This window comes from Carcharhinus amblyrhynchos, chromosome 9 (genome assembly GCF_965287045.1).
Source record: "Carcharhinus amblyrhynchos chromosome 9, sCarAmb.v2.hapA, whole genome shotgun sequence".
Classification (NCBI taxonomy): Eukaryota; Metazoa; Chordata; class Chondrichthyes; order Carcharhiniformes; family Carcharhinidae; genus Carcharhinus; species Carcharhinus amblyrhynchos.
This window is the reverse complement of record NC_137332.1, coordinates 25,798,508-25,824,968: the sequence shown is the minus strand read 5'-3', so window position 1 is coordinate 25,824,968 and position 26,461 is coordinate 25,798,508. Positions and strand designations below refer to the sequence as shown.

The 26,461-nt window shown below is 42.0% G+C and overlaps 1 protein-coding gene across 1 annotated transcript in view; it reads right to left on the bottom strand.

Annotated features, from left to right (window-relative positions):
• Positions 1-6,590: 6,590 nt before the first annotated feature.
• Positions 6,591-26,461, bottom strand: part of LOC145347658 (MOB kinase activator 3C-like) — a 36,261-nt gene continuing 16,390 nt past the window's right edge. The window contains exons 3-4 of the mRNA XM_080195335.1: positions 24,242-24,444; positions 6,591-6,896 (exon numbers count right to left, since the gene is read on the bottom strand). Of these exons, the coding sequence (XP_080051461.1) occupies positions 6,867-6,896; positions 24,242-24,444 (233 nt within the window). The 3' untranslated portion in view covers positions 6,591-6,866. The remainder of the gene's footprint in view (positions 6,897-24,241; positions 24,445-26,461) is intronic.

The following is a 26,461-nucleotide window of genomic DNA, read 5'->3' as shown; positions in this document are numbered from 1 at the left end:
AAGTTTTGGGATTTGAAATTGGCTAGGGTGAGCATGATATGCTTTACTTCAGGTATGATTGAACTGACCCACTAGGGAGCTTTTATCAGACAAAGTTTATTTAAGAACATAGTTAACATGTATATTAAGAAAATTAACAAGAATTTTTATCAATTATAAACAAGAAACAATCATGAGAATGTATAACCCTTAGTGAAGATGTCTACAATGTTCCAATCAACCCAATCCCATAGACAAAAAAGCCCTTTTCACATGTTTAACACAACATGGACTAAGGCTCATGTGATATTAGAAATTGAGTCATTTGGATGGAGAATTGAAAACTCTCAGCCTTGGTCCACTGAGGACAGGTTGAAGTCAGAACAGCTTCCCAGAACATCAGGGACTTTAAACAAACCACTAACAGCAGATTCTTCCCTTCAGGAAAGCAAAACCTTACATTAAGATCACCAGCAGAATTTCCAACTAAAATAGGGAGAGAGACTTCTGTTCAGCTTGCTATCTCTGTTAAAACCCAACTTCAGCTCAGAACTGAAAATTCTGAACCTTTAACTCACTGGGAAAAAAACCTGTCCAAAAACACGTGACCATCTTCCTACCAACGTAGGGTTGTAAAACTAACCCCAGAGTAAATATAAAAAATCCCATTTAAACCACTTACGTAGCAAAAACGGACTCATCATAGTCAGCCCAACAACGTAATGACACCAGCTAAGGCTGTGAGCTGAGAAACACTGACTGTGAGAGCTGCAGAAATCATGATGTTAAAAAAATCTCTCAAAGGTACACTAACAGCATGTCCCTTGCTCTTGAATTATACTTTATAGTATCCTGATAAATTATTTTCATTGCCATTCACTACTTCACACCCATTTATGAGGCCATTTCTTGAGTTCCTGCTTTCCAAACTGAAAAGCCATGGATGGCATTCTCTGGCAACGCTTACCCCAAAACCGGAGAATCCCACCCACGGTCAATGGACCTTTGCGTGATCCATCCCCCACCTGCCACAATTTCTGTGGTGGGCGGGATGGGAGAATTTTCCCCCACATCCCTCTAATCTTTCCTCACAACATTTTGACCCACCACTGGGGACCAGCCTTGTAGCTCTTTTTTGAACTGTCTCCATTTAATACCTCCTTTATTTCTTAGCAATCAGGACTAGACAAAACAATCAAGTTGTGCTAGCAGAGTACAATACACTCAGTCATGTCTTCCTGGGATTTAATATTTCACCTGAGGAGTTGATAGCCACTCTGTGATAAATTGGACAATTAAGTGTAAGTGCAATTCTGGAGGTCTTAATCCCCTCCATGTGTCTGTGTGCATTTCCACAAGCTGCTCTGGTTTCCTCCCACAGTCCAAAGATGTGCAGGTTAGGTAGATTGGCCAAGTGAAATTGGCCCTTAGTGTCCCAGGATGTATAGGTTTGGGGGATTAGTGGGATAGGGCCTGGGTGGAATTCTCAGTTGAAGAGTCGGTGCAGACTGGATGGGTAGAAAAGGCTCATTTGGCACTGCAGGGATTCTATGAAACCTACAACAGTCCAACAATTATACTCATAAGCACATATGATTTGAGAACTGTACCTATTCCATGACTTCCCCTCACAAAGAGTCACACCTAAGGGCTAAATATTACTCTACCTGCAACAAACTTGGACGAAACATAATTTTAAACATTTCTTTTCAAAGTGGCAGAGAGAACCAATGATTTACAAAGTAGTTATCAATAACTTTATTTTCAAACAAAATAATAAAATTCAAAAGCAAGAAGTATTAAAAGTACATGTAAGAGAAACATAATGAGAATATCTGTAATGTCTTAATTATTCTTATAATGGTAGATTTATGGTTCATACATCTTTGTCCATTACAAAATCTAAGCTCTCCACAACATGCTGTAATTTCTATCCATCTCCAATTCAATGTAAGTTCTTGTAGGAAAGTTATTCACAATTTCTCCAGATCATTCACTTTTAGAAGATGATCTTTACTGTTCAAAGCTCCTGCTTCCACCACCATTGATGTCAAAAGTGACATTTCTGGCGAATATCATCTTTCTCATATTAAATTAAAAAAATAAACTTGTACTTTTGTGATTAATAGATTTCTAGGGATGAATGTTCTGTACAAAAATAGATGCTGCTTTGCATGATTTTAATTTACAGGCATTTGCCAAAGGAATGGAGAGTTTGCATGTCTGAATTGGAAGCAGAAGATTTCACAATAGATTATGTCAGTCATTAAATCAAAGAAAATAAACTTCTTTTATATTTGTCTGTGAGATGTGGGCATCACTGGCTAGGCCAGCATTTATTGCCCATCCCTCATTGCCCTTTGAAACATTTAACATGAATTTAGCAATTGAAACTAAGGCAATGAAATTTGACTAACAGCTCAGCAAGTTCATATACAAAGTTATCAGAGTCGTTCACAACAGGAAGGCTCCTAGTTTGATTTCCAAAATCTGTACTGATTTTAGTTGGGTTCGGGCAGAATGGTAGTAGGCATGCTACAATTAGCTTTGGTGATGTTCGTTTGGAGAGGGGAAGCTACTTACAGTATTTGCTCTTGATTGCGATACAATGACCTCTGCTGGAAGTGAACGTATGTAGTTGTTCAGTACAGACAGTATCAGTCTTGGCAATGACTCCTCCATTCTTGAGCAACGAACTTACACTCAGCATCAAGGCTTGCATTTGAATATTGACTGCATGAGTGAATTATCCGTGGACAACTACCATACATCAAGGAATCAAGAACTTTGGAAGACGGAGTAAACTGGTGAGTAAAAACAACTTTAAAAATTACCAAACAAACTTTGTCATGGTGATCCCATCATAACATCATTGAAATTAAAGAAAGCTTTCAAATACTACTTATTCCTAAACACTTATATAAAATTATAAAACACAAGTAAGAAATAAAACCATGTAATTTTTAAAAGATGCAATTTGTTGAATATCAGCATGAAGTCCCAAGGTAAATTGACATATTTTAAACTATGAGGCTAATTTAATTATGGCTCAGTCATCACAAATTGGAGACTTGCTCAGGCTCCATACATCTAAGTCAGTGACTGGTATACAGTTTGCAGTTCTCTTGAGCTGAACTCAAAAGTGTAAATAACTAATAAGATCAAACGTTACTAGCTGACAATCTAATTGGTTCTTCACCAATGTGCTCACAACACTAATTGGGGTGTGATTGGTGCATGTCAAGAGGATCTTTGAAATGTAAGTATTTCATTATTGTGTGTGGAATTCTGGTCAAACTACTTTTCAACAATCTACTGCCACCCATATCCCACCTATAATCTTACAACGGAAATGCTGATCCCACATCACATTCTTTGGTCATGACAGGACCCACAGAAGATGATGAAATCACTAATAGCTTGGCATATGCGAACACTGAGGCATCTAACACTTTGCCAAACCTGGTCTCATCGATAATTCTATATAGCAGATGGATAAATATTTTCTTTTCAATGTGGCTCAGTTGTATTACTCTCATCTTTAAGTCAAAGATTTTTGGTTTAAGCAACACTACAGGACTTGACTACGTAATCTCGACTGAGATTTCTATGAAGTACAGATGTAATGGAGTGCTTCCTTGTCAGAGGTGTAATTTCTGAGATATTAATCCAAGGCTCCACCTAGCTGCTCAGATAGGCATAAAAGATCCCACAGCATGATATGAAAAAGTATGTTGAGTCCTCCCATTGTTCTGGGCAATATATACTTCTCAGCCAAAACTAAAAGGAAGCAAGGCAAGGAATTTTGTTTTGATGATGCATTATTTGTAATGATGCAGAAAACATATTTTGTCAAAACATTTTTGAGTCAAAGAAGTGACACTGCACATTGAAATTATATAAAAAAAAAAGTTATTTCATGTTTGACCAACAGAATATTAAGGCAGACTTTCCTGGATTTGTTTCTTGGGTAAACTGAATCATTTGATGCAGTGAATATCAAAAAAATGGTGCAACTTGGAGGACAGCCCTGTAAAGGAATCTGTATGTCTTTCCTCTCAGTCAGGTTAAGTGACAGACTTTACAGCAATCTGATTATATTTCATTTTCAGTAAATGGATGGTGTGTTACATGTTGTGCATAAGCTTGGTTATAAGTAACATGCTTATTTGGTAGTATAGTGAATGTTCCTGGGATAAAAGATTGTCCAAAGATGAGAGGTTGGGGATTTTATAAGTATGAGGGGTGATCGGATTGAAAAAAATACAATATTAAAGGGTAGACACTGAAACGTTGTTTCTACTGGCTGGGGTATCTGGGCACAGTCTCAGGGTAAAAGGTCAATCATTTTGAACCGATATGAAGAGAATCCTTGGAGTTGTCCAACTTAGAGGGTTGTGGATGCTTCAGTGTTGAGTGTGTTTAAGCTGAACTGGACAGTTTTGTTTTGTTGTCTCAAGGAATCAAGGGATTTGGGGAGCGAGCAGGAAAGTGAAGATGAAGGCACAAGATCACCAATGATCTATGAATGATAGAGTAAGCTCAAGAGCCCTACGCTTTAATCTTGCTCCTATTTATTTTACCCATTCAATCCACTGTGTAGAAAAACATTTCAAAGCATTTGGCAATTTGATTAAATGGCATTTTAAAGAATTGAAATTCTTTAGGTAAAACACTGTAAAAGATTCCAAGACAAAAACATTAACAATAGTTTTTTTCTTTTACAATATTGGAGTCTATTGGCTAATGTTTATCAAAAGACATGATTCTGATACAACTGTTGCCAGTTTTCACAAAGCCCTATTGCTACTTTGAATCCAGTCTCCGGTGTGTTCTGAAGCTCATTTTTTAATATTCATGAGATACAGCGTTGGCCAGGCCAGCATTTTTTGCCCATCCCTAATTGCCCTTGAGAAGGTGGTGATGAGCTGCCTTCTTGAACCATTGTAGCCCATGTTGTAGGTACACCCACACTGCTGTTAGGAGGGAATTCCAGGATTTTGATCAGCAACAGTGAAAGAATGGCAATCTATTTCCAAGACAGGATGGTCACTTAGAGGAGAATCTCCATGTGGTGATGTTCCCATGTATCTGCTGCTCTTGTCCTTCTAGATGGTAGTGGTTGTGGGTTTGAAAAATGCTGTCTAAGGAGGAGTTCCTGCAGAGCATCTTGTTGATTGTACACAGCAGCCATTGTGCATCATTGGAGAAGGGACTGGATGTTTGTACATGAAGAGCCAGTCAAGCACGTTGCTTTATCCTGCATGGTGTCGAGCTTCTTGGGGTCTCTGATACTGCATTCATCCAGGCAAGTGGAGAGTATTCCATCACACTTCTGACTTGTGCCATGAAAATGATGGACAGGCTTTGGGGAGTCAGGAGGTGAATTATTCACCACAGGATTCCAAGCTTCTGAACTGCTCTTATAGTATTTATATGGCTAGCCTAGTTCAGCTTCAATGATAACCCCCCCACAGGATGTTGATAGTGGGGTCTTCAATGATGATTATGCCATTGAATGTCAAGGGGAGATTCTCTCTTGTTGGAATGGTCATTGCTTAGCACTGCATGGCGTGTATGTTACTTACCACTTATCAGTACATTTAAAACAATGGTTTCAAAAAAATGACTTGTATCCAATTCAAAATTGGTTTAGGTATTTTAAGTTTTATGCTAAGTCCCTTCATGCAGTTATTTGCTAGATTTAGAAAATACAAAAACTGACATTTCACTCTCATCTGGTGGTGTGTGACTAAATTGCATCAGTTTTAAATCCTGTACAAGTACAATATATACTGGACTAAAGCAAAACCTTTCATTTGTGTCAAATCTTATTATTTCTGTATTTATCTCTTCATGTCTTGATTTATCAGAGGTGAGTGATTCGTCTTCTTGGTCCAACACTACATGGCTTGTGTATATCTCTGACGTTACTATGTTATTGTTCTTGTAAATAAAGGAAGGCCACAGTTTGACCACTGCACCATTAGTTATTATACTACCCTGTTCATTGGAAGACAATCAAAATCAATTTATAAACTGAAAAATAATTAAATATTTTGAGTCATTTAAACATTTGATTTAAAACTAATCTATCCAGACAGTGATGGTACAGTGCTGCTGGCATTTGATGCTAAGGCTTATGTGATACATGTCTGATACCTGGTGGTCCAACATTGAGGTGGTTCAGGTTTGATCCTGTTGCTATTCGTCTATTCTAGTGCTGGGGTAGAACATACCTATTAATTTATGGTATGTGGTTTCTGATTCTTGGCACCCTGGTTCTGGAGCAGCATATGCTTTCTGTACAATAGCTAAGTGGACCAGGGATTACTGTGATGAACTGTAGATTCACTGTCAATGTGACTTGGCACTAAGACTATAGAGAATAATTGGTGGTGGCCATTTAGGCTCCAAGTTCACGGTCACACGTGTCTCTGAATAAACAAAAGAGTGCTTTATGAACCAAATAGTTTCGGAACAGATAGTCTTTTTGGAACGACATCAGATCCTTTTGTTTTGAGCAAGTGTATTTTGTTAGATAAATCAAATTGTGCAGGAGTTGCTGAACTGCCTTTAGTTGACTGATTAAATCCATCCATTGAGGGGGGGAGGGGGGGAGCGGGTGAGATAGACAATGGCCTCCCTAAGATGAAGGTATTTTGATAGCAGAGTTTATTCTATCACTATAAATGTGATCCCTTGAGGGCGTTTTATGAATTTTTGATTTAGGCTTCGAAATGACTTCTCTTGGTGAACTTTTGCAAGGACTCAGATTGTAGATTTTCACTTTCTGGTAACCTTCTTTGCACCAGACAGGACGTGGCTCAGTTGTTGGGTTTTGTGTCACTGGGGAGAATCGCTGTGTGACCTCTCTCAAGCTGGAATCAGTGGCAAATTTTCTCTGTCATCACTTTCTGTTAGAGAGAAAAAGAAAAATGAAATACGTTTTTATTTCCCTCTTAGAAGAGGACATTTTACAGTTCAGGAGTCTTTTCAAGCACATTGGGCAGAAATTCGTGCCCAACCTTCCACGTTTCGTGGCAGCGGGAGGTGGCCAGCCATAGACCGGCAGGGAGATCACCTGGTCCCCACTGTTGTCAATGGGGTTTCCCATTGAATGCACCTCTCACCACCAGCAGGGGCAAGCCATCAGTGGGACTGGAAGATCCTGCTTGCATGAATGGCAAGAGAATTCCAGCCGTTCAGCTTCTGGAACAGACAAGCCATTGGAAAATTCTGCTATCAATGCCACAATGCAACTAAAAACAGCTTGCTTTTGTAATGTAACAAAACGTCCCAAGGCACTTAACATGATTAACCGCTACAATATGATTATACCACTACCACGCAGGAACTTGAACTAAAAGTTCACTGGAACTGCTGTTTTGGGTTGAAACACTAATGTTACCGTCATATGGTGGTGCTGACCCTGCACCGTGTGGGAAACAGTCATCTGGCAGTGATGGCTCTGGGCAGGATCCTGCTGACAAATGAACAGACCAGTTGATGGAGTGATTTTTTGCACCCCTCTGCTTCCATACTCATTTGCAAGTGGGACCAAAAATTGTATCCAAGAGATTTTTATAGCATTTTGCGATGTGGTCAACTGGTTTCGTTTTGGTTGTCCAATGCACTCGAATAAGTTCTGCAAAATACTCTCCGGTTTAAAAGGCCCACAGAACAATTTTAAAGTGAAACAAATTTCAAAAATTATAAACATGATTATAAATAAATTACAACATCGGCCTAAACAGAACTGTTCCATTATGCCACATGTAGCAGTCAACTGTTCAGTTTTTTTTGGCTACTTTTGTTACGATGACATCCATTGAATCACTAGATACTTCATTGATTATAAAACCATCGTCCAATGGTTGTGAAAGCAGTTGTATAAGTATATCAATTTCTTCTTTTTCTTTGACGTAATATTAACTGATACTGGACACAGAAGGCCTCAAGTGTAAGTATGCAGGGGCTCAACAGGGGATGGAATCTTACCATCCCCCCTGCCAGAGTTGGCAGTTCTCTGCCCACCCCACTTCCCCCTGATCATCAGCCCCTCCCCCACCCAAAGTCAGAGCTGACACCCAAGACCACCTCTTCAGCCCCCATGGCCATCACCAGCATTCCCTGCTCTTCCGCCTGCTCCAAATCGGAATGAACCCCCCCTTCCCTCATGAGGCTCCAACTAAGGCCCACTCCTTGGCACAGGTTGGCATTGCCATATTGACATAGGTATGGTGCCAACCTGTGCCAAGAGACAGTGCCAGGGTCTTTGTCAAGCCACTGTCTGGCTGTGACCCTCTCCCTTGGAGTCTATACTTATCTTTACTCCTCCGGGAGGATCCACAACAGGTTCAGATCTAGGTGAACCTGTTGTAACTGGCTCTAGCGTGACATCACACCAGCACCTGCTGAATAACTGGTGAGGGGGAAATGTTCTGGAGAGCGTCCCCAAATTTGAGCATGCGCTGCCTTTCCCATGGATGAAGAGAATGGGCTTAAATTCAGCCCCATAATTAAATTTGCTTGGTTTCCATTTTATGATATTGTTTTTCATAAGTTCATAAGATATTGGAGCAGAATTAGGCCATTCGGCCCATCGAGTCTTCTCTGCCATTCGATCATGGCTAATGTGCTCCTCATCCCCATTTTCCTTCATCCCATAACCCTTCTACCCATTACCAAATAAAAAAATCTGTCTACCTCCTCCTTAAATTTACTCACTGTCCCAACATTCACTGCACTTTGGGGTAGTAAATTCCACAGATTCACAACCTTTTGGGGGAAGTAGTCTCTCCTCAACTCTGTTTCAAATTTGCTACCCTTTATCCTATGACTATGATCTCTCATCCTAGAATGCCCCACAAGAGGAAGCATCTGCTCCACATCTACTTTATCCACACATTTAACCACCTTGTATACCTCAATTTGATTTCCCCTCATTCATCTCCCCTCATTCTTCTAAATTCCAGAGAGTATAGGCCTAAACTGCTCAATCTCTCTTCATACGACAAACCCCTCATCTCTGGAATCAGAGATTTTGCGCCAATAGTGGCCTTTTTTCCGCCGCTGTTTGAAGAGTGTCTCCTTATTGTTTTATTTAAGAGGGATTCATTGATTGAGTCCCTTTGCCACTTACTTCTCATTATCCACAATCAATAAAACCTTTCATACGTTACTGAATTGATTTGGGATTTTGTGGCCGACTTTTGCTCTCACCAGATAGTGCTTAGTCAATACAGCTCTTCCCTTTCACTGTCAGTTAAAGGATGTCTATTAACAATAAAGGATCTTTGTGTTCAGCAGAAGGTATTGTTAAAATGATGTTGTACATCTTCTTGCCAATTACTGGATGATTTGGCTTACACAATTGAATAGAAGATCATTGACATCGGTGGATAACCTCCGGGTGTGGACACGGAGGGATTTGAAGCTAAAGATGATTGTTTTGAAATCAAGGCATTGTTGGACAATGGCTTCAGCCTTCCCAGTATTTAATTGCAGAAAATTTCTGCTCTTTCAACACAGGATTGATAAGCAGTCTGATAATTTAGTAACAGGGAAGGAGTCCAGAGATGGTGGCAAGATAGAGCTTGTCGTATAGATGTGAAAATCGACCTAGGAGTTTTTGATGTTGCAATGGGCAGCATTTAGATCAGAAATAGAAGGGACCAAGGATAGATCCTTTGGACGTACCAATGGTAACAGTACAAGAGGAAAAGGATTGCAGAGATGGAATATACAGGTCAAAAATAGGAAACAGAATTCTGATTCTTACCATTCTGGCTCATATCCTCCTCTCCTGCTTATTTTTGCGCACAGTTTAAAGTTTTTATTTATTAGTGTCGCAAGTCGGCACTGCAATGAAGTTACTGTGAAAATCCCCTAGTCGCTGCACTCTGGTGCCTGTTCGGGTACACTGAGGGAGAATTTACCATGCACTTAACCAGCTCAGACTGTGGGAGGAAACCCATGCAGACATGGGAAGAATGTGCCAACTCCACACAGATAGGGACCCAAGCCGGGAATCAAACCTGTGAGGCAGCAGTGAAGCTGCAGAAGGTCAATATGAGTAAGTGGTGGGGCAACTAACATTCAATAAAGAATCATTTATTTGGATTTGAAAAGCTTTGAGGGTGTCTTTTATTTTCAAATGTATCAATATGGATTAGTGACAATTAGTGATTTTTTTTTTACTTGTTAACACCATTCCTTGCGACTAAAGCTGCATTTTCAAATCAGGAAACAAATATCTTACTACAAAAAAGGACCTGAAAGGAGTTGGCAGGTACTTTGAGTGATAGCGTAAAGGAGTAAAGAAATTTACTGTAAGCTTACTAGAATTTTTATTGAACTGTGAGGCGTGTTGGTTTAACTTGATCCACTGGATGGTGATGCAGTGGTCACGTCATTGGATTAATAATCCAGGCTGATAATGTCTAAAATTGTGACATGGGTTCAAATCTCACCATAATAGTTAAATCAATACAATCCTGGAACTGAAAGTTTGTTTAAGTAACCATGAAACTATTGATTGTTGTAAAAACCCGTCTGATTCACTGCTATCCTTTAGGGAAGGAAATCTGTCGTTCTTACCTCGTTTGACCTACATGTGGCTCTAGGCCCACAGATATGTGCTTGACTTTGAAATGCCCTATAAGATGTTCATTTGGGGATGGATGACAGGTGCATCCCATGAAAGAATATTTTTTTTCACAAGGCATCATAAAACAAATTAGAAGGGTTACTAAAAAGTTAAAGATGTGCCCTTATTCCTTCTTTGAACACTTTTTACTGTCAACTTCCAATGGCAACATTACCGTTTACAGTAGCACGTACAATTTTTACTTTGTTAACTCTAAAGTATGCTGTCTGTCAAAATGTTTACCACCAGTACTAATTTGTCCCCAGTGGCCATACAACTCCCACGCATGAAAGGAGTTTGGGTAGTGGATTGAGAAATCAGTGAGGAAGTGTGATTATTAATGAGTCAATGAGTGGATACAACATTGGTGTGGAAAGCTTTTTAAGTGTGCACAGTAGGGAGTTTGCCTTCGGGAAATAGTGATAATTGTAAATAACACTACAATTGAAATTTGTGAAGGACAAGCAGGAAGAGAAGCACTTGTGTGAACTCTGTCACTGTTTTCACAATCGTTGAATTCTCATAAGTGCCTTAGAATCCCTCCCTGCAGAAGGAGGTCATTCAGTCCATCGAGTCCTCACTAACCACAATCTCACCCAGGCTCTATCCTCATAATACCATGCATTTATCCTAGCTCGTCCCCCTGACACTAGGGGCAATTTAACATGGCCAAACAACCTAACCCGCACATCTTTGGACTGTGGGAGGAAACCAGAGCACCCGGAGGAAACCCATGGGGAGAATGTGCAAACTCCACACAGTGACCCGAGGCAGGAATTGAGCCTGGGTCTCTGGCACTGTGAAACAGAGTGTTAACCATTGTGGCACCATGCCGCCCTTCTGTCTAAGGAAATGCTTGCATCATTGCTCAGAAGCTGATTGCAGGCTGTTTTTGTGGCGACACACAAGGACAGGTAACATTCCAGTCATCCGTTTTGGCAAAAAGAAAGACGGCCAGGATAAAGTGGAATTTTGTACTCTTCAGTAAAATTATCCACAAAAGGATTTTGATCTCCTAAAAACTCGCAATAATGTTTTTTGTCATGATAGTGGAGGAAAAACACCAAATTACGTGCAGACAAAAATGGACTTCAAATAATAACCTGTGAGTTTAAAAAAATGGACATACAAGTCCAAAGCTGGTTGAGGATGTAAATTCAGTCACTGGCTATTTGCTGCTATTAAGAGAGACAACGGAGCCACAACTTGTTTCCAGATAAGGATACCTATCTCAAGCTAAATAAAACTCAAGACATACAGTAGCAGTAGCTAATGACTGGGATACAGGCCAGCCACAAAGCTTGGTCAAGTGTGGACTAGTGCTGGGTGTGTCCGAGTGTGGGTGTGAAACTGAAGCTAAAAGCCAGCCAGCGGCAAACACCCTTGCAAATGTCTTTTTCTCAGGCGTTATTCTCCCTCTGTTTGTTGAAGCAAGTTAGTATCAAATGTGTGAAAGTGAGACCCCTTTTAGATTATTGTTTTCATTCTTGATTTCTGAGATCTGCCAAAATGAATGCTGTTTGAGCAGCTACACATGAAGGGCATATGACAAGAATGGGGACATGGAGATAGTACAGAGAACATGAAGCAGCATGGGGGTAAAACTACAGCTGAAAACAAAATGGAGCAGCTTCTCAGCCAAACTACAGAACATTGGAATATTGAAACCTATTATTCACCTGCTGAAATCAGCACTACTGGAATCACAGATTGCAACACTACATCATCTACTCCTCACAGACAAGTCAACAGCTGTTTCATATTATTTTCTTACTTTGGACTCAATTCTCATTTCTAAGCTGTATGAACGTATATGCCAGTGTTTGATAATTTTCTTGCATTTAGTAGTAAATAAACTCATCCTTTCTTTAATTCCAGAAAGCCTGGTTAAATTTTAAAACATAAATATTGGGCTGGGAAAAGGCATTTGCAAAGGGAGGGGCGTTTAAATATTAATCTTGTTGTGACCAACCTTGGGGGCTGAATAGAGACGGAGAGCCAGTTTATCCCTCCTCACCCGGGTGTGTAACAACTTGGTAGTATCCCAGGCGGATGTTAACAAATTGCGGCTTGTACTAAGATAATTACTACGGAGGGGAAGGAGGCTCCTAACAAACAGAGCAGTCTTGTGCAAGTTAACAGATTTGGGGAACATCATCTGAGAACCGATTGTAACATCTCTTAAATTCCTACTAGAAATTTTAGCCTTTTGGCTAAGATCAAGTGTAGTATTGACATGCTGTACTTGGTTGAAGTCATTAGGTTACATTTTAGCTTCATTTGAGGCCATTTTTAAGCGGCATTTCGGCCTTTTGGCTAAGATGCAAATAAGATCAAGCCTTGGAGGAGGAGCTATGCCTACCCCAATCAGCTTGGATCATGTAGATCAAGCCCAAGACAGGAGGTGAGAGGCCTGTCTTGTCAGCTTGGATCAGGAATGTCTCAACTTGTTGACACTCTGAATTGGACTTGATTGGATTGAATTGGATTGAAATAAAGTATACAACATGGACAGAAATCTGATGATCCTGTAAAAATCACACACTAGTTTTAAAACATATCATATACAATACTTTTTTTATTTTTCACAAGTAGACTTACATCAACACTGCAATGAAGTTACTGTGAAAATCCCCCAGTTGCCACACTCCGGCACCTATTCAGGTGCACTGAGGGAGAATTTAGCATAGCTCATCTTTTGGACTGTGGGAGGAAACCGGAGCACCTCGAGGAAACCCAGGCAGACAGTTACCCAAGCCGGGAATCGAACCCGGCTCCCTGGTTCTATGAAGCAGCAGTGCTAATCACTGTGCCACCATGCAGTTCAGTCATGTGAACTACGTTTTGGCATTTAAAAAAAAAAATTCTGGACAGTAGCACGGATGTCCAATGGCCTCAATGGCACATTTTCTACCTGTTTTGCCAGCAATACATGTGGCTGAACCTTCGTGGAGAAGGTGTGGAAGTCAAGTAAGGAGATATCCTATCCCTGCAGACTCATCTTCGATATTTTCATTCCTGGACAGTGGGGATGGGATAGAGTTGGGACGCCCTCCTCTCCAGGCAACCAGGAAAGTGGGCAAGTGCAATAGTGAGCTGGTTAGAAGACCCACATTAGTTCTCTGGGAAATCAATCCACTTGCATAAAGGATGTTAGACCATCTAATCCTCATCCTCCTCCACCCCATGGTGCTCTGTGTCCCTCATACTACCTCCATGTTTCCATATGTCCTCGATGCCCTCCCATGTTTAGCCACTCACCCAACTTTTACTTTGGTAGACATCAGGAGCCATACTGCAAATGGAATGAATAATCTAAGAGAGATCTCATTCATTGATACTGAAAGAAAAACCCAGTCATGAAACCCATTAAAGAAATTTAAATCCACTCAAGTGGTTAATTTGCTGTCAAAATAAACATCTTAATTTCACAAACCACATCACACATTTAAAAACCATCAGTCAAAATGTGAACTTAGCCCCTTGCTGAGATAAGTGGTTCTGAACCATATGAAGCTCAGGTAAGCATTTATAATGAGCTCAGCTGTAATAACAAAGCCTGGGAAATGTAAACAATGGAGTCTATTGAAACTGAAAACCATTTTTTCTAAGCTATATCAGATGCCCTGTCAATCAAAGCAGTGCATGTGCAACTGCAAGCAATTTCTTTTTCCAAGTGAAGGCTGCTGAAGACCTTTTTTATTTTAAAAAGGATAGTGGACTTTTAAATCTGTTCAGATTATTAACCAGAGATCCTAATAAAAACAGAGCTAACTTACAATACAGTATCTCACAAGTGAAACCAAAAGAATTCCTTTGTATACACTTCAAAGCCTGTCATTAAAAGAATTCCAGGTTTGGGTTACTGGATTCTTGGTTCCCCACTAGGGATTGGAGTTCCTCTCTGGCTCAAACCTGCTCTTAAAAGCCTTGAACCATGATTACTGATGGAGCTTGAACACATTGAAACTGCAGGATGGATTTAAACTGCTCAAACCTGCAATGGATCTGGCAAGCACAGGACTGCTATGTGCAGAATGACTATCTGTATCCTTGTCTCACACTGACAAAAGTGCTGGAATAACAGGCAAGAATCCCAGAATCAGGAATCACCCACCATTTTAAAAGGCTCCTGAGTCACTTTGACTTAATAAAAATCTGGGCCACAGTATCTGACTCAAAATTAAACTTTTCCATTGTCCCCAGCAAAGATAATTCATGCTATTACTTGAGCAAATGAAGATTAAGAGCAGAATTTTCCCATCCCACTGGCCAAGTGAATTGCAGCGGGCAGGGCTCGGACCATGCAAAGGTCTGTTGATTTGATTTGTTTATAGTTGTCACATGTATTAGCATACAATGGAAAGTATTGTTTCTTGCACGCTATACAGACAGAGCATACCATTCATAGAGAAGGAAATGAGAGAATGTAGATGTAGTGCTACAGTCATAGTTAGGGTGTAGAGAAAGATCAACTTAATGCAAGGTAAGTCCATTCAAAAGTCTGACGGTAGCAGAGAAGAAGCTGTTCTTGAGTCAGCTGGTACATGACCTCAGACTTTTATATCTTTTTTCTGAAGGAAGAAGTGGAAGAGAGAATGCCCGAGGTGCGTAGCATCCTTAACTATGCTGGCCGCCTCGCCGAGGCAGCAGGAAATATAGACAGAGTCAATGGATGGGAGTCTGGTTTGCGTGATGGATTGGGCTACATTCATGATCTTTTGTAGTTTCTTGGGGTCTTGGGAAGAGCAGGAGCCATACCAATCTGTGATACAACCAGAAAAAAATGCTTTCGGGTGGAATTTTCCAGCTTTTGGATGAATGCGGCCAGAAAATCCTGCCCTAACTTGATGAAAGCAATGAGGGCTGCCCAATGATGTCATTATTTCGTGATAATAGGAGATCTACACTCAATAACAAACTTCGGTGTCTAAATGGCATTGCTGCTTATTAAAACAGGACATTTAACTTCAATCTTAGAAAGAAGGCCCACACTTGCAGTTAAACGTACTGCTATGTACTCCAATACTCCATATCATAATCACCCTCCCCCGTGCCCCAGTCCAATTTACTGGCAACAGCATTGCTTTATAAATTCAGATTCAATTCTTAGCCTGTATAAACCTTTTCTTGGCACCCACTGACCTTTCTCAACAGCATACTTTAATATCACCAGTTTTAAGGCCACTGATATCCTGAGTAATTGGTTTGAAGTCAATCTTCAATTCTTTTTCTTTCTCCAAACAGAATTAAATTTCTGAACATGTCATACAAGTACCATTGGAAATAAAACTGTCTGAAATCATTATGATCACATTCCAGGCATTTGATACTGGACTCTTCAAATGTCATTTTTCTACCCTTTTATTTCTTACTTTACGGTGCTTTTATTTTGATGTTTGATGGATTTGATCTTTCACAATAGTAATTCAGATTCATATAGAGTAAAAGATCCATAGAGTAAAAGGTACTTCACAAGGGCACTATCAAATAAAATTTGACATGGAACTACATAAGAATTTAGGGCAGATTACCAAAAGAGGTTTGGAGCAGTGTCTTAAAATAAGGAAGGGACTGTAGTATACGATCAGAGCTGCCCTCTCTGTTGGGGGTATGTAAATAAACTAGTTCAATATTGGCTGTCCGCTGTGAATCCACATGGTGGGCCTTCTCTTTTGCATGTCAGCCATGACTCTTACCAATTTATACAGGCGCACCATAGAAAGCATCCTTTCTGGACATACAGCTTTGTATGTTCCAGTTCCAAACAAGACCGCAAGAAACTAAAAAGGGTTGTGAATATAGCTCAATCCATCGCTCAAAACAGTGTTCCATCCATTAACCCAGTCTAAAATTCCTGCTGACTCGGAAAAGCAACCAGCATAATTGAGGACCCCAAGCACCCCCAGGCATACTCTCTTCTACCTACTTCCTCAGAAAAAAGATAAAGTTCTGAGGTCACATACTAACCGACTCAAAAACAGCTTTTCCCTATTGTTGTCAGACTTTTGAATGGACCTACCTCGCACTAAACTGATCTTTCTCTACACCCTAGCTATGACCGTAACACTACACTCTGCAGTCTCCTTTCCCTCTCCTCTATATACTCTCTGAACGGTTTGCTTTGTCTGTTTAGCTAGCAAGAAACAATACTTTTCACAGTATACCAATACATGTGACGAGAATAAATCAAATGACAACAGAGAGATGGAGAGGATCAAGGCTTGTGAGCTGAAGGCACAACTGCCATTGGTGGAGCAATAAGAATTAAGCGAGGGGGATTAAATATAAAAGTAGGGAGGTCTTGCTGCGGCTATATAGGGCATTGGTGAGGCCGCAGCTGGAGTACTGTCTGCAGTTTTGGGCGCCGTACTTACGCAAGGATATTTTAGCCTTGGAGGGAGTGCAGAGGAGGTTTACTAGGCTGATGCCAGAGTTGAGGGGGTTGAGCTATGAGGAGAGGCTGAATAAACTAGGCTTGTACTCGTTAGAGTTTAGAAGAATGAGGGGAGATCTCATTGAGACGTATAAGATGATGAATGGGATGGATAGGATAGAGGTGGAGAGACTCTTCCCGCTCAGAAAGGACAGTAGGACTAGGGGGCACAGCCTCAAGATAAAGGGGGGGCGGTTTAGAACGGAGTTGAGGAAGAACTTCTTCACTCAAAGGGTGGTGAATCTCTGGAATTCTCTGCCCATTGAAGTGGTGGAGGCTACCTCGCTAAATATTTTTAAGACGCGGGTTGATGGGTGTTTGATAAGAGAGGGGATTAAGGGTTATGGGGAAAGGGCGGGAATGTGGAACTGAGCCACGACAGATCAGCCATGATCTTATTGAATGGCGGGGCAGGCTCGAAGGGCCAGATGGCCTACTCCTGCTCCTATTTCTTATGTTCTTAAGAATTAGGGATGCTGAAGGGGCGAAAATTGGTGCAGACATGTCAGAGAGTTGTGAAACTGGAGGAGATTACATGGAGAAGGACAGGCAGACCATGGAGGGATTAAAATTGAAAAGCCACTTAACTGGAGCCAATATTGATTAAGGAGCATAGCACTGTTAGATGAAGTAGATTTTTTGGACCTATGTTTTTATTTACCCTTTTTTTACCTTTTGTTTCCATCTGGGACCAGAGTTTTAGATCGCCTCAAGTTTACAGAATGTGGGAGCCTGGCCACGAACATATTGGAATAGTCAAGTCTAGAGGCATCAAGACTATAGAAGAGTTTGAGGCAAAAATGGAGTCAGGTGATGGTAACAAGGTGGTAATTGGTGATTTTACTGGATGGGCTCTCATCTTGGTGTCAAATATGGCACGCAATTGGAAACAGTCTGGCTTGGCCTCAGATGGTTCCCAGGGAGATGGATGGAGTGAGCGGCTATGGAATAAAGTTTATGTGGGGATGAAAATATTGGGTGCAAGAAAGCTTGTGTGACATTTGCTGGCCTCAGTCATTTTTTTCTTGTCTAATTTAACAGCATTCTGTGAAATTTCAGAGTGCTGGTGAGGATTATACAGCCAGCTGGAGGGCTGGGAGTGAAACCTGCCAGCAACTCTGGGATTCTAAGATCGAGGCACCCTTTTAAAGTTATGATCACCACCCACCACCCCCCCCGCGGCAATGAAAAACAGAACTCCACCCCCCCCCCCCGCCCAGAAATTGGACATCATACTCATGGAGATCAGGACCTCTGTCCTCAGCATGTAGGTTGGAAACCAGCCCCCCCACCCATAAAAGTCAGATCAGCAGACAAGCAGAACAGTCCCAAACCTCACACACAGAAGAGGAACCCACCAACTCGCAAACGTTGGGCTACCATCCCCTGTCACAATGCAAAGATCAAGTCATCCCCACTATGCAAGTATCGGGGTAATCTGATATTACTCCGACATCAGAGCACTTCCTCACCCTCACAGGCATTGAGGTTCCCCCCTTTACAATCTTTGGCACTGCCAGGGTGCCCAGCCATGCCCTGCACCACCTGTGGGCTGTGCACCACCAACGTGGTCATCACATAATAGTGATTCATGCTGGTGTGACGTCACCCCACGCAGGAGGTGAGGGTGGGATGCAGGGAGAAAGAGGTATGTCCTAGGTAGACGCTCTGACATTAAGCCTGGTAATTATATGATAATGTGTTAAAATGTATGGAAATCAGAAAGGGCATGAACTTGATTCCGTCTCTGGGAAGGCGAAGATCTCAAACTGAGGTCTCACCAGTACAAATCCCGTTTCTGTCCACCCACAAGATTTAGTGGCCATTTCAGGGTTTGCACCTACAGCTCACACGACTGCTCTGTCACAACCAATAGCTTCAGTCTTCCCAATACTTAGTTGAAGAAATATCTGCCTATCCAGATGTTGGATAAGCTGTCTGACAATTATGGAGACAATGGAGGGATCGAGGTGATGGTAAGGTAATACTGGATGCCATTAACATGCATCTGGAAACTGACGCTGTTTTTGAGATGATGTCAGTACATAGATTAAACATAAGAGGAGTCCAAGGATAGACCAGAAAGAGATGTCATTGCAATTAATTCTATGGCTATGATGAATAGAATGAAGTAAGTGTCATCCCGCCCAGTTCAAAGATGGTGGAGAGATGATAGAGAAAGATGGTGCAGTTAATAATGTCAGCGGATGCAGACAGATTGAGAAGGATGAAGAGGAAGAGTCTGCTGTAGTTAGAACTGATATCTGATGTAGCAGAGATACTGATGTGGGCTGTTCTGGTACTGCAGCAAGGCTGGAAAACTGAGTATTTAATTATGGGGTTTGATTTTTAGCCCCCCACTAAGGCCAGAAACAGGCAAGCAAGAGGGCACTAAAAATAGCAGCACCAGCCTGTGTGCAATTCCCCAGCTCTATTCAACCCCGGAGCCATTTTCATGGAGGTCAGATTGTGTGTGTGTGTGTGTGTGTGTGTGGGGTGGGGGGCATACTTTGTTCAGCAGGGCCACTCCCTCACACAGCAGGTAGCCAGTTCAGCTTAGTAAGGGCCATTTCAAATGCTTGGAGGAAGCCTATTGGTGGTAGACCAAGGCCTGGACACCCACTTCACCCGCCTGGGTACAATCACAGACTGCAAAGGAGAGGGGCATCCCCCGCCCCCCCCCCCGCCCCCCCCCCCTGCCACCAGCACACAGTGGAAGGCTGCAAGAGCCATCTTTTAATTTAAACCTCAGTAAAGGTTGGAGACAACGTGCCTCCATTTTCAAGCACCCTCTTCCTTACTCCCTTCCCATTGCAATGCTGCTGCTCTCAATCTGGAAACTCCTGATTGCTCTCCAGCCGGTGAGCTTGCTGTCTGACTGTTATTTGACCTCTCTGGGGAATCATCATTTTCTAAATGGGAATGGATTAGGAAATTAGAAACACAAAAGGATTTGGGAGTCCTTGGTTAAGATTCTTGTAAGGTTAACATGCAGGTTCAGTTCGCAGCTAGGAAGCAAATGCAATGTTAGCATTCACATTGAGAAGGCTAGAATACAAGAGAAGAGATGTACTTCTGAAGCTGTATAAGGCTCTGGTCAGATTCCGTTTGAAGTATTATGAGCAGTTTTGGGCCCCATATCTAAGGAAGGATGTGCTGACCTTGGAACGGATTCAGAGGAGATTGACAAGAATGACCCCTGGAATGAAGAGCTTGTCGTATGAGGAACAGTTGAGAACTCTGTGCCTGTACTTGTTGGAGTTAGAAGGATGAGGAGGGAGATCTTATTGAAACTTGCAGGATACTGCAAGTATCCTGAGTGGACATGGAGAGGATGTTTCCACTATTAGGAAAAACTAGAACCAGAGGACACAACCTCAGGCTAAAGGGATGATCCTTTAAAACAGAGATGAAGAGGAATTTCTTCAGCCAGACAGTGGTGAATCTGTGGAACTCTTTTGCCGCAGAAGGCTGTGGAGGCCAGGTCATTGAGTGTCTTTAAGACAGAGATAGATAGGTTCTTGATTAATAAGGGGATCAGGGGTTATGGGGAAAAGTCAGGAGAACAGGGATGAGAAAAACTCAGCCATGATTGAATGGCGGAGCAGACTCGATGGGCCAAATGGCTTAATTTCTGCTCCTGTGTCTTATAGTCTTCTGGTCTCATAGTGGGAAAAGAGTTAAGGGAGGAGGTAGATTTTGTGGACAAGCTGACTGAGAGAGCAGGAGGGCAGATAAGAGAGAAACTAGGGGGGTGGGAGGGAGGGGTGGGTGGCAATAGCCCAGTGGTATTATTGCTGGAATATTAATCCAGAAAGTCAAGTAAAGTTCTGGGCACCTAGGTCTGAATCCTGCCACGAAAGAACATAAGAACATAAGAAATAGGAGCAGGAGTAGGCCATCTGGCCCTTCGAGCCTGCCCCGCCATTCAATAAGATCATGGCTGATCTGTCGTGGCTCAGTTCCACATTCCCGCCCTCTCCCCATAACCCTTAATCCCCTCTCTTATCAAAAACCCATCAACCCGCGTCTTAAAGTTATGTAGCGAGGTAGCCTCCACCACTTCAACGGGCAGAGAATTCCAGAGATTCACCACCCTTTGAGTGAAGAAGTTCCTCCTCAACTCCGTTCTAAACCGCCCCCCCCTTTATCTTGAGGCTGTGCCCCCTAGTCCTACTGTCCTTTCTGAGCGGGAAAAGTCTCTCCACCTCTATCCTATCCATCCCATTCATCATCTTATATGTCTCAATGAGATCTCCCCTCATTCTTCTAAACTCTAACGAGTACAAGCCTAGTTTATTCAGCCTCTCCTCATAGCTCAACCCCCTCAACTCCGGTATCAGCCTAGTAAACCTCCTCTGCACTCCCTCCAAGGCCAAAATATCCTTGCGTAAGTACGGCGCCCAAAACTGCAGACAGTACTCCAGCTGCGGCCTCACCAATGCCCTATATAGCCGCAGCAAGACCTCCCTACTTTTATATTCAATCCCCCTCACTATGAAGGCCAGCATCCCATTTGCCTTCCTGACCACCTGCTGCACCTGCAAGCTGGGTTTTTGTGACTCATGCACAAGGACCCCGAGGTCCCTCTGCACCGTTGCCTGCTGCAGTTTTTCTCCACGTAAGTAATAATCCTTCCTACCATTATTCCTACCAAAGTGGACCACCTCGCACTTGCCAACATTAAATTCCATTTGCCAGTTCCTGGCCCATTCGCCCAGCCTATCTAGATCCTTCTGCAGACTCTCACCACCCTCCGCGCAATTTGCCGTTCCACCAATCTTGGTGTCATCAGCAAATTTCGACACCATACACTCGGTTCCCTCCTCCAGATCATCTATATAAATGGTAAATAGCTGAGGCCCCAGCACCGACCCCTGGGGCACTCCACTAGTCACCAACCGCCAATCTGAATAGCACCCATTGACCCCCACTCTCTGCCTCCTATTTGACAACCAGTCCTCTATCCACGCTAACACCCTACCCCCAACTCCCTGTCCCCTGACCTTCTGCAATAACCTCTTGTGAGGTACCTTGTCAAACGCCTTCTGAAAATCAAGGAAGACCACATCCACTGGCTCTCCTCTATCCACCGCCCTAGACACATCCTCATAGAACTCCAGTAAATTTGTCAGACACGACTTCCCCTTAAAAAGATGGTGGAAAGATGGAAAGATGGTGGAATTTGAAATCTCTTAAAAAAAAGTTACAAATCTACTGATGACTATAAAACCATTGTCAGAAAAGCCCATCTGAGTCAGTAATGTCCTTTAGGGAAGGAAATTTGCCTGTCTTACCTACATGTGGCTCCAGAGCCACTGCAATGTGGTTGACATTCCCATGACTGAATAAAAAAAAATTGTGAGCACTGCAGTAGTGTAGGGATAAATCTTAAGGGGAAGCTTCACTCAGTGGGCTAGGGGAAGGAAAGGGGATGGTACAAGGTGCTGAGTTTCAACCTTAGTGACAAAGCAATCCATTAACTCCTTGCACTTATTCGAGATGAGGAGGGGGGGCAGGATCTTTGCCCCTATATGTAGGTGAGAATGGCGGTGGGTGTGTAATTTTACATTATTCATCTGTTTCTGCAGGCAGAATCAGAGGTGATAGCATCACCTGCCCACAAGTGGGAGGAAGCTTCTTAGAGAAAATTAAAGCCCAATTATTGGAGGTTCAGTGAAATATCCAGTCGATCTGTGCAGGACACTGTGACATTTTGAACATGCCAACTGCCTAAAAGGTGGCAGACTTGGTGGGGAGAGAGGACAGGGGAGCATCCTTCTGGTCACAACTGTGGTAACAGCCTGCCCTTCACAATGCTACTTTATACAATTAAAGTTTTTTAAAGTTGCTCTTTTCCTCATTTGCACGCTGCACAGCTCTGCTCTGGATGGCCTCCAATTAGCCCACACACTGTCCTTTATTGAAGGGTAAGCACACTCTCTTGCCACTAATTGGCAACTTCAGGCAAAATCACTGTCGATTAGCTTCTCCGACATGGAAGGGATCAGGATTCTGCGTTCTGATTCAAAATAGAAAGTCCGAGCCGAGGAGAATTTGCTGTTGAGAACAGAAGCTGAGGCCTGCTTTACATTTCAGAATTCCAGAAGCATCCTGAATTAACTTCAGTATTGTTGTTAAAGATGTTCCTTCTTCGACGATAGTTTACATGCAGAGTGGACGGGAATCACTACAAAGGGATAAGCTTCCTTTGATCAGGCAATCTTTAATTATTCATGCAGGGTTCTCTTGTGTCCTGTTGTTACTCCATTTGTTTTAAATAGATCAACAACGATGTTAAAAGAGTGCACCAAGGAACAGGCTGAATAATTTCTCCCATGACGACAGTTCAGAGTGTAGAAATTCTGCCAGGGTTTTTTTGGATTTTTTTATGTTGAATTCCAGCTAATATAACCGTGTAATTGGATTGAATGCTGCCATTCGATTCGCACAGCTGCTCTGTCAGGCCAGCCCCACAAATATATTTATATCCCGTGATCTCAAACCCTTAGGGCTAGCTTTTTCAGAGAGTGTGGTTCCCCACAGTGCCACTCGAAGAGTCAGGGGGAACAATATTGTTGTCAATCAAGGCATCCCTGCAGACATTTAATGCTCTCTGTTGTGTAAGTTAATTGGAGGCAAGACATCCACCTCTCACTTGGAATGGGGTCCTGGCTCTATAGTACCAGAGACACCACTGATAGCCAGTTCTAGGTGCTAGGAGTGCAGGACCAGGTAGGTGCAGGGTATCGCAGCAGGGATGGGAGGGGAAGCCCAGTGGAAGGATGGGTGGTAACTTTGATAGCAGGCCTGAAGGGTTGAGGGGTTGGGGGTTGGGGGGGAGGCAGGGGGCCTGATATGGAAAGGGAGGCCTCTTGATGGAGGCTGCCCTAGCACCACCCTGCAAAATTGTGGGCAAATTAGGAGTGGGCATCCTCTCTCAATAGAAATATTAGTCGTATAGAAGAAATTTGTGGACAGTTCTGCTCTAGTGGTCCATTGCTGCGGATTACACTATATTCTCACTGAGAAATAGCCAACATTCACTGCAGTTGAGAGGTTCTATGCCATTTATGATTCACAAATGGCTGAATTACAAGACTACTATTTTACACTGAAGCCATCAGAAATACAAGTTCAGACAGCTTTACAATCATATATGTAAACAAACATACCAGTGGCTCCAGCTCCCGTTCATCAATCAAGTCAAATTCCGTCACAAAGTAGTAAAAATGCTTGTAGCAGGTATTGACATGGGCTTCAGCTCCCATGGTGGTAATCCGATCAAAATGGTGGATGTAAACATGAACAAAGACTCGGAAAAGTCTAGTGAGAATCTTCTTACAGAGCTGCATAAAATTCTTAGGGAAGGGAACACCTAGGGAAAAAAGAGACAGCGAAGTTAAAAAAAATGTTTTTGGAAAAAAACCATCAGACATTTTTTAATGATATCATCACTTTAATGAACTCTCCCTGCTCTAACCACTCAGGTGGAACAGCAGCATACAAACTTCAGTACATATTGCTGAAAAAGGAGACATTTTTTGTCAAAGCTTTTCATCTTGCACTCATCAGGACAGGTCACAAGAATACTAATGTCAGAGGAAACAATAAATTTATACTGCACGAGTAGAGAGTGCTGATTCGTTGGCAAGTGGACTCTGATTGGTATAGGCTTTCCCATGGATAATGCACTAGTTGATGGTGACTGACAATTAACTGCCAAACAGGGGTTGAAATTTAAACCAGGCAGCTTGATTTTGATGGGTTAAGGCTTTGCCCTGAGGGATGAATGTCATTTATTTTGTTTAGCTGAGAGAGCTGCTAGTGTAATGTACATGTTCGTTAATACCAAACATAATTCACAGTTTCGAAAGCTGGTACAGCCCTCAACAAACAACTTACAACTGAAGAAAGGGCTTCAGTAAAGTTCCTTGACCAGGCTTCAAGGAGTCTAAATAAATTCAGGTCCTTTTCATTACACTGACTTGCAGAATCATTAATAGTGTTTTGGAATGACATTCTATAATTCAGTTTGCTTTTCTTCAGAAATGGAAATCCAAGAGCCATGTACATTGGCAGTCTTACTAGAATGGCTGGCACTGAAACTGGAGCAATTTCACACTAGTGTTTTGCAAGAGTCTCATCCCCGATACTTATGTCTCCATTATGTTGCTAAATACCAGTTTCATTGTTTTCTCCAAATAGTGAGCGGCAGAGAACAGAACCATTGTACGATGAAAGAGTTCTCACGGCATTCATAGGCTGTGCTAAATTCTCCCTCAGTGTACCTGAACAGGTGCCAGAGTATGGTGACTAAGGGATTTTCACAGTAACTTCATTGCAGTGTTAATGTAAATCTACTTATGACACTACTAAACACTTTAAAGTATTTATCATCAATTTACCCTTGAAAGTCAGTTGCTTGAAGTATCTATATTGCAATACTGGAGCAGCAAACCCAGATGACAGCATTGTTAGACTATCTTCTTTAACACACAATGGATAAAGTTTGCTGGTTTTAACCATCTTGCTGCTAAAGGATCACAGATTTTGTGATTCTTCATGATGGAAAATCCTCCATCTTGAATTTTCCTGATATTGACATCACTTCTTCTGTGTTTCATTCATTGCATTAAAATAGAACTTGACAAAAATGGACAATTCAGAATACATACCAGAGACTAAGTAAAAAAGGTAAATTGATGTTGAATTCTTTAACGTATTTAGTAGTGTCATAAGTAAGTTTACATTAACACTGCAATGAAGTTACTATGAAAATCCCTTAGTCACCATACTCTGACACCTGCTTGGGTACACTGAGGGAGAATTTATCATGGCCAATGCGCCTAACCAGCCCATCTTTTGGACTGTGGGAGGAAATCCATGCAGACAGAGGGAGAACATGCAGGCTCAGTGCAGACAGTGAGCCAAGACAGGAATCAAATCTGGGTTCCTGTGAGGCAGTAGTGCTAACCACTGCCACCGTGTCTACCTTCTGGTCATAAGATAGACAGTAGTTCACAAAAACAGATCACCACTACCTTCAGGGGAAGTTAGGGTAGCACATTCTGGCTTTGATAGCAATGTAAACACAGTAAAAAGTCTGACAACACCAGGTTTTAGTCCAACCGATTTATTTGATAGTAAACTCACAAGCTTGTGAGTTTACTATCAAATAAATCGGTTGGACTAAAACCTGGTGTTGTCAGACTTTTTACTGTATTTGCCCCAGTCCAACACCGGCATATCCACATCTTTGATAGCAATGTCCAGTGAGCAAACTATAAAAGGATAACAATGAGCATTGGTCTATCATGAAGTATCCAACACACTATTCTTTCCAGGAATTTAACACATCCCCACAGAGGTTAAACTATTTCAAATAACAGTCA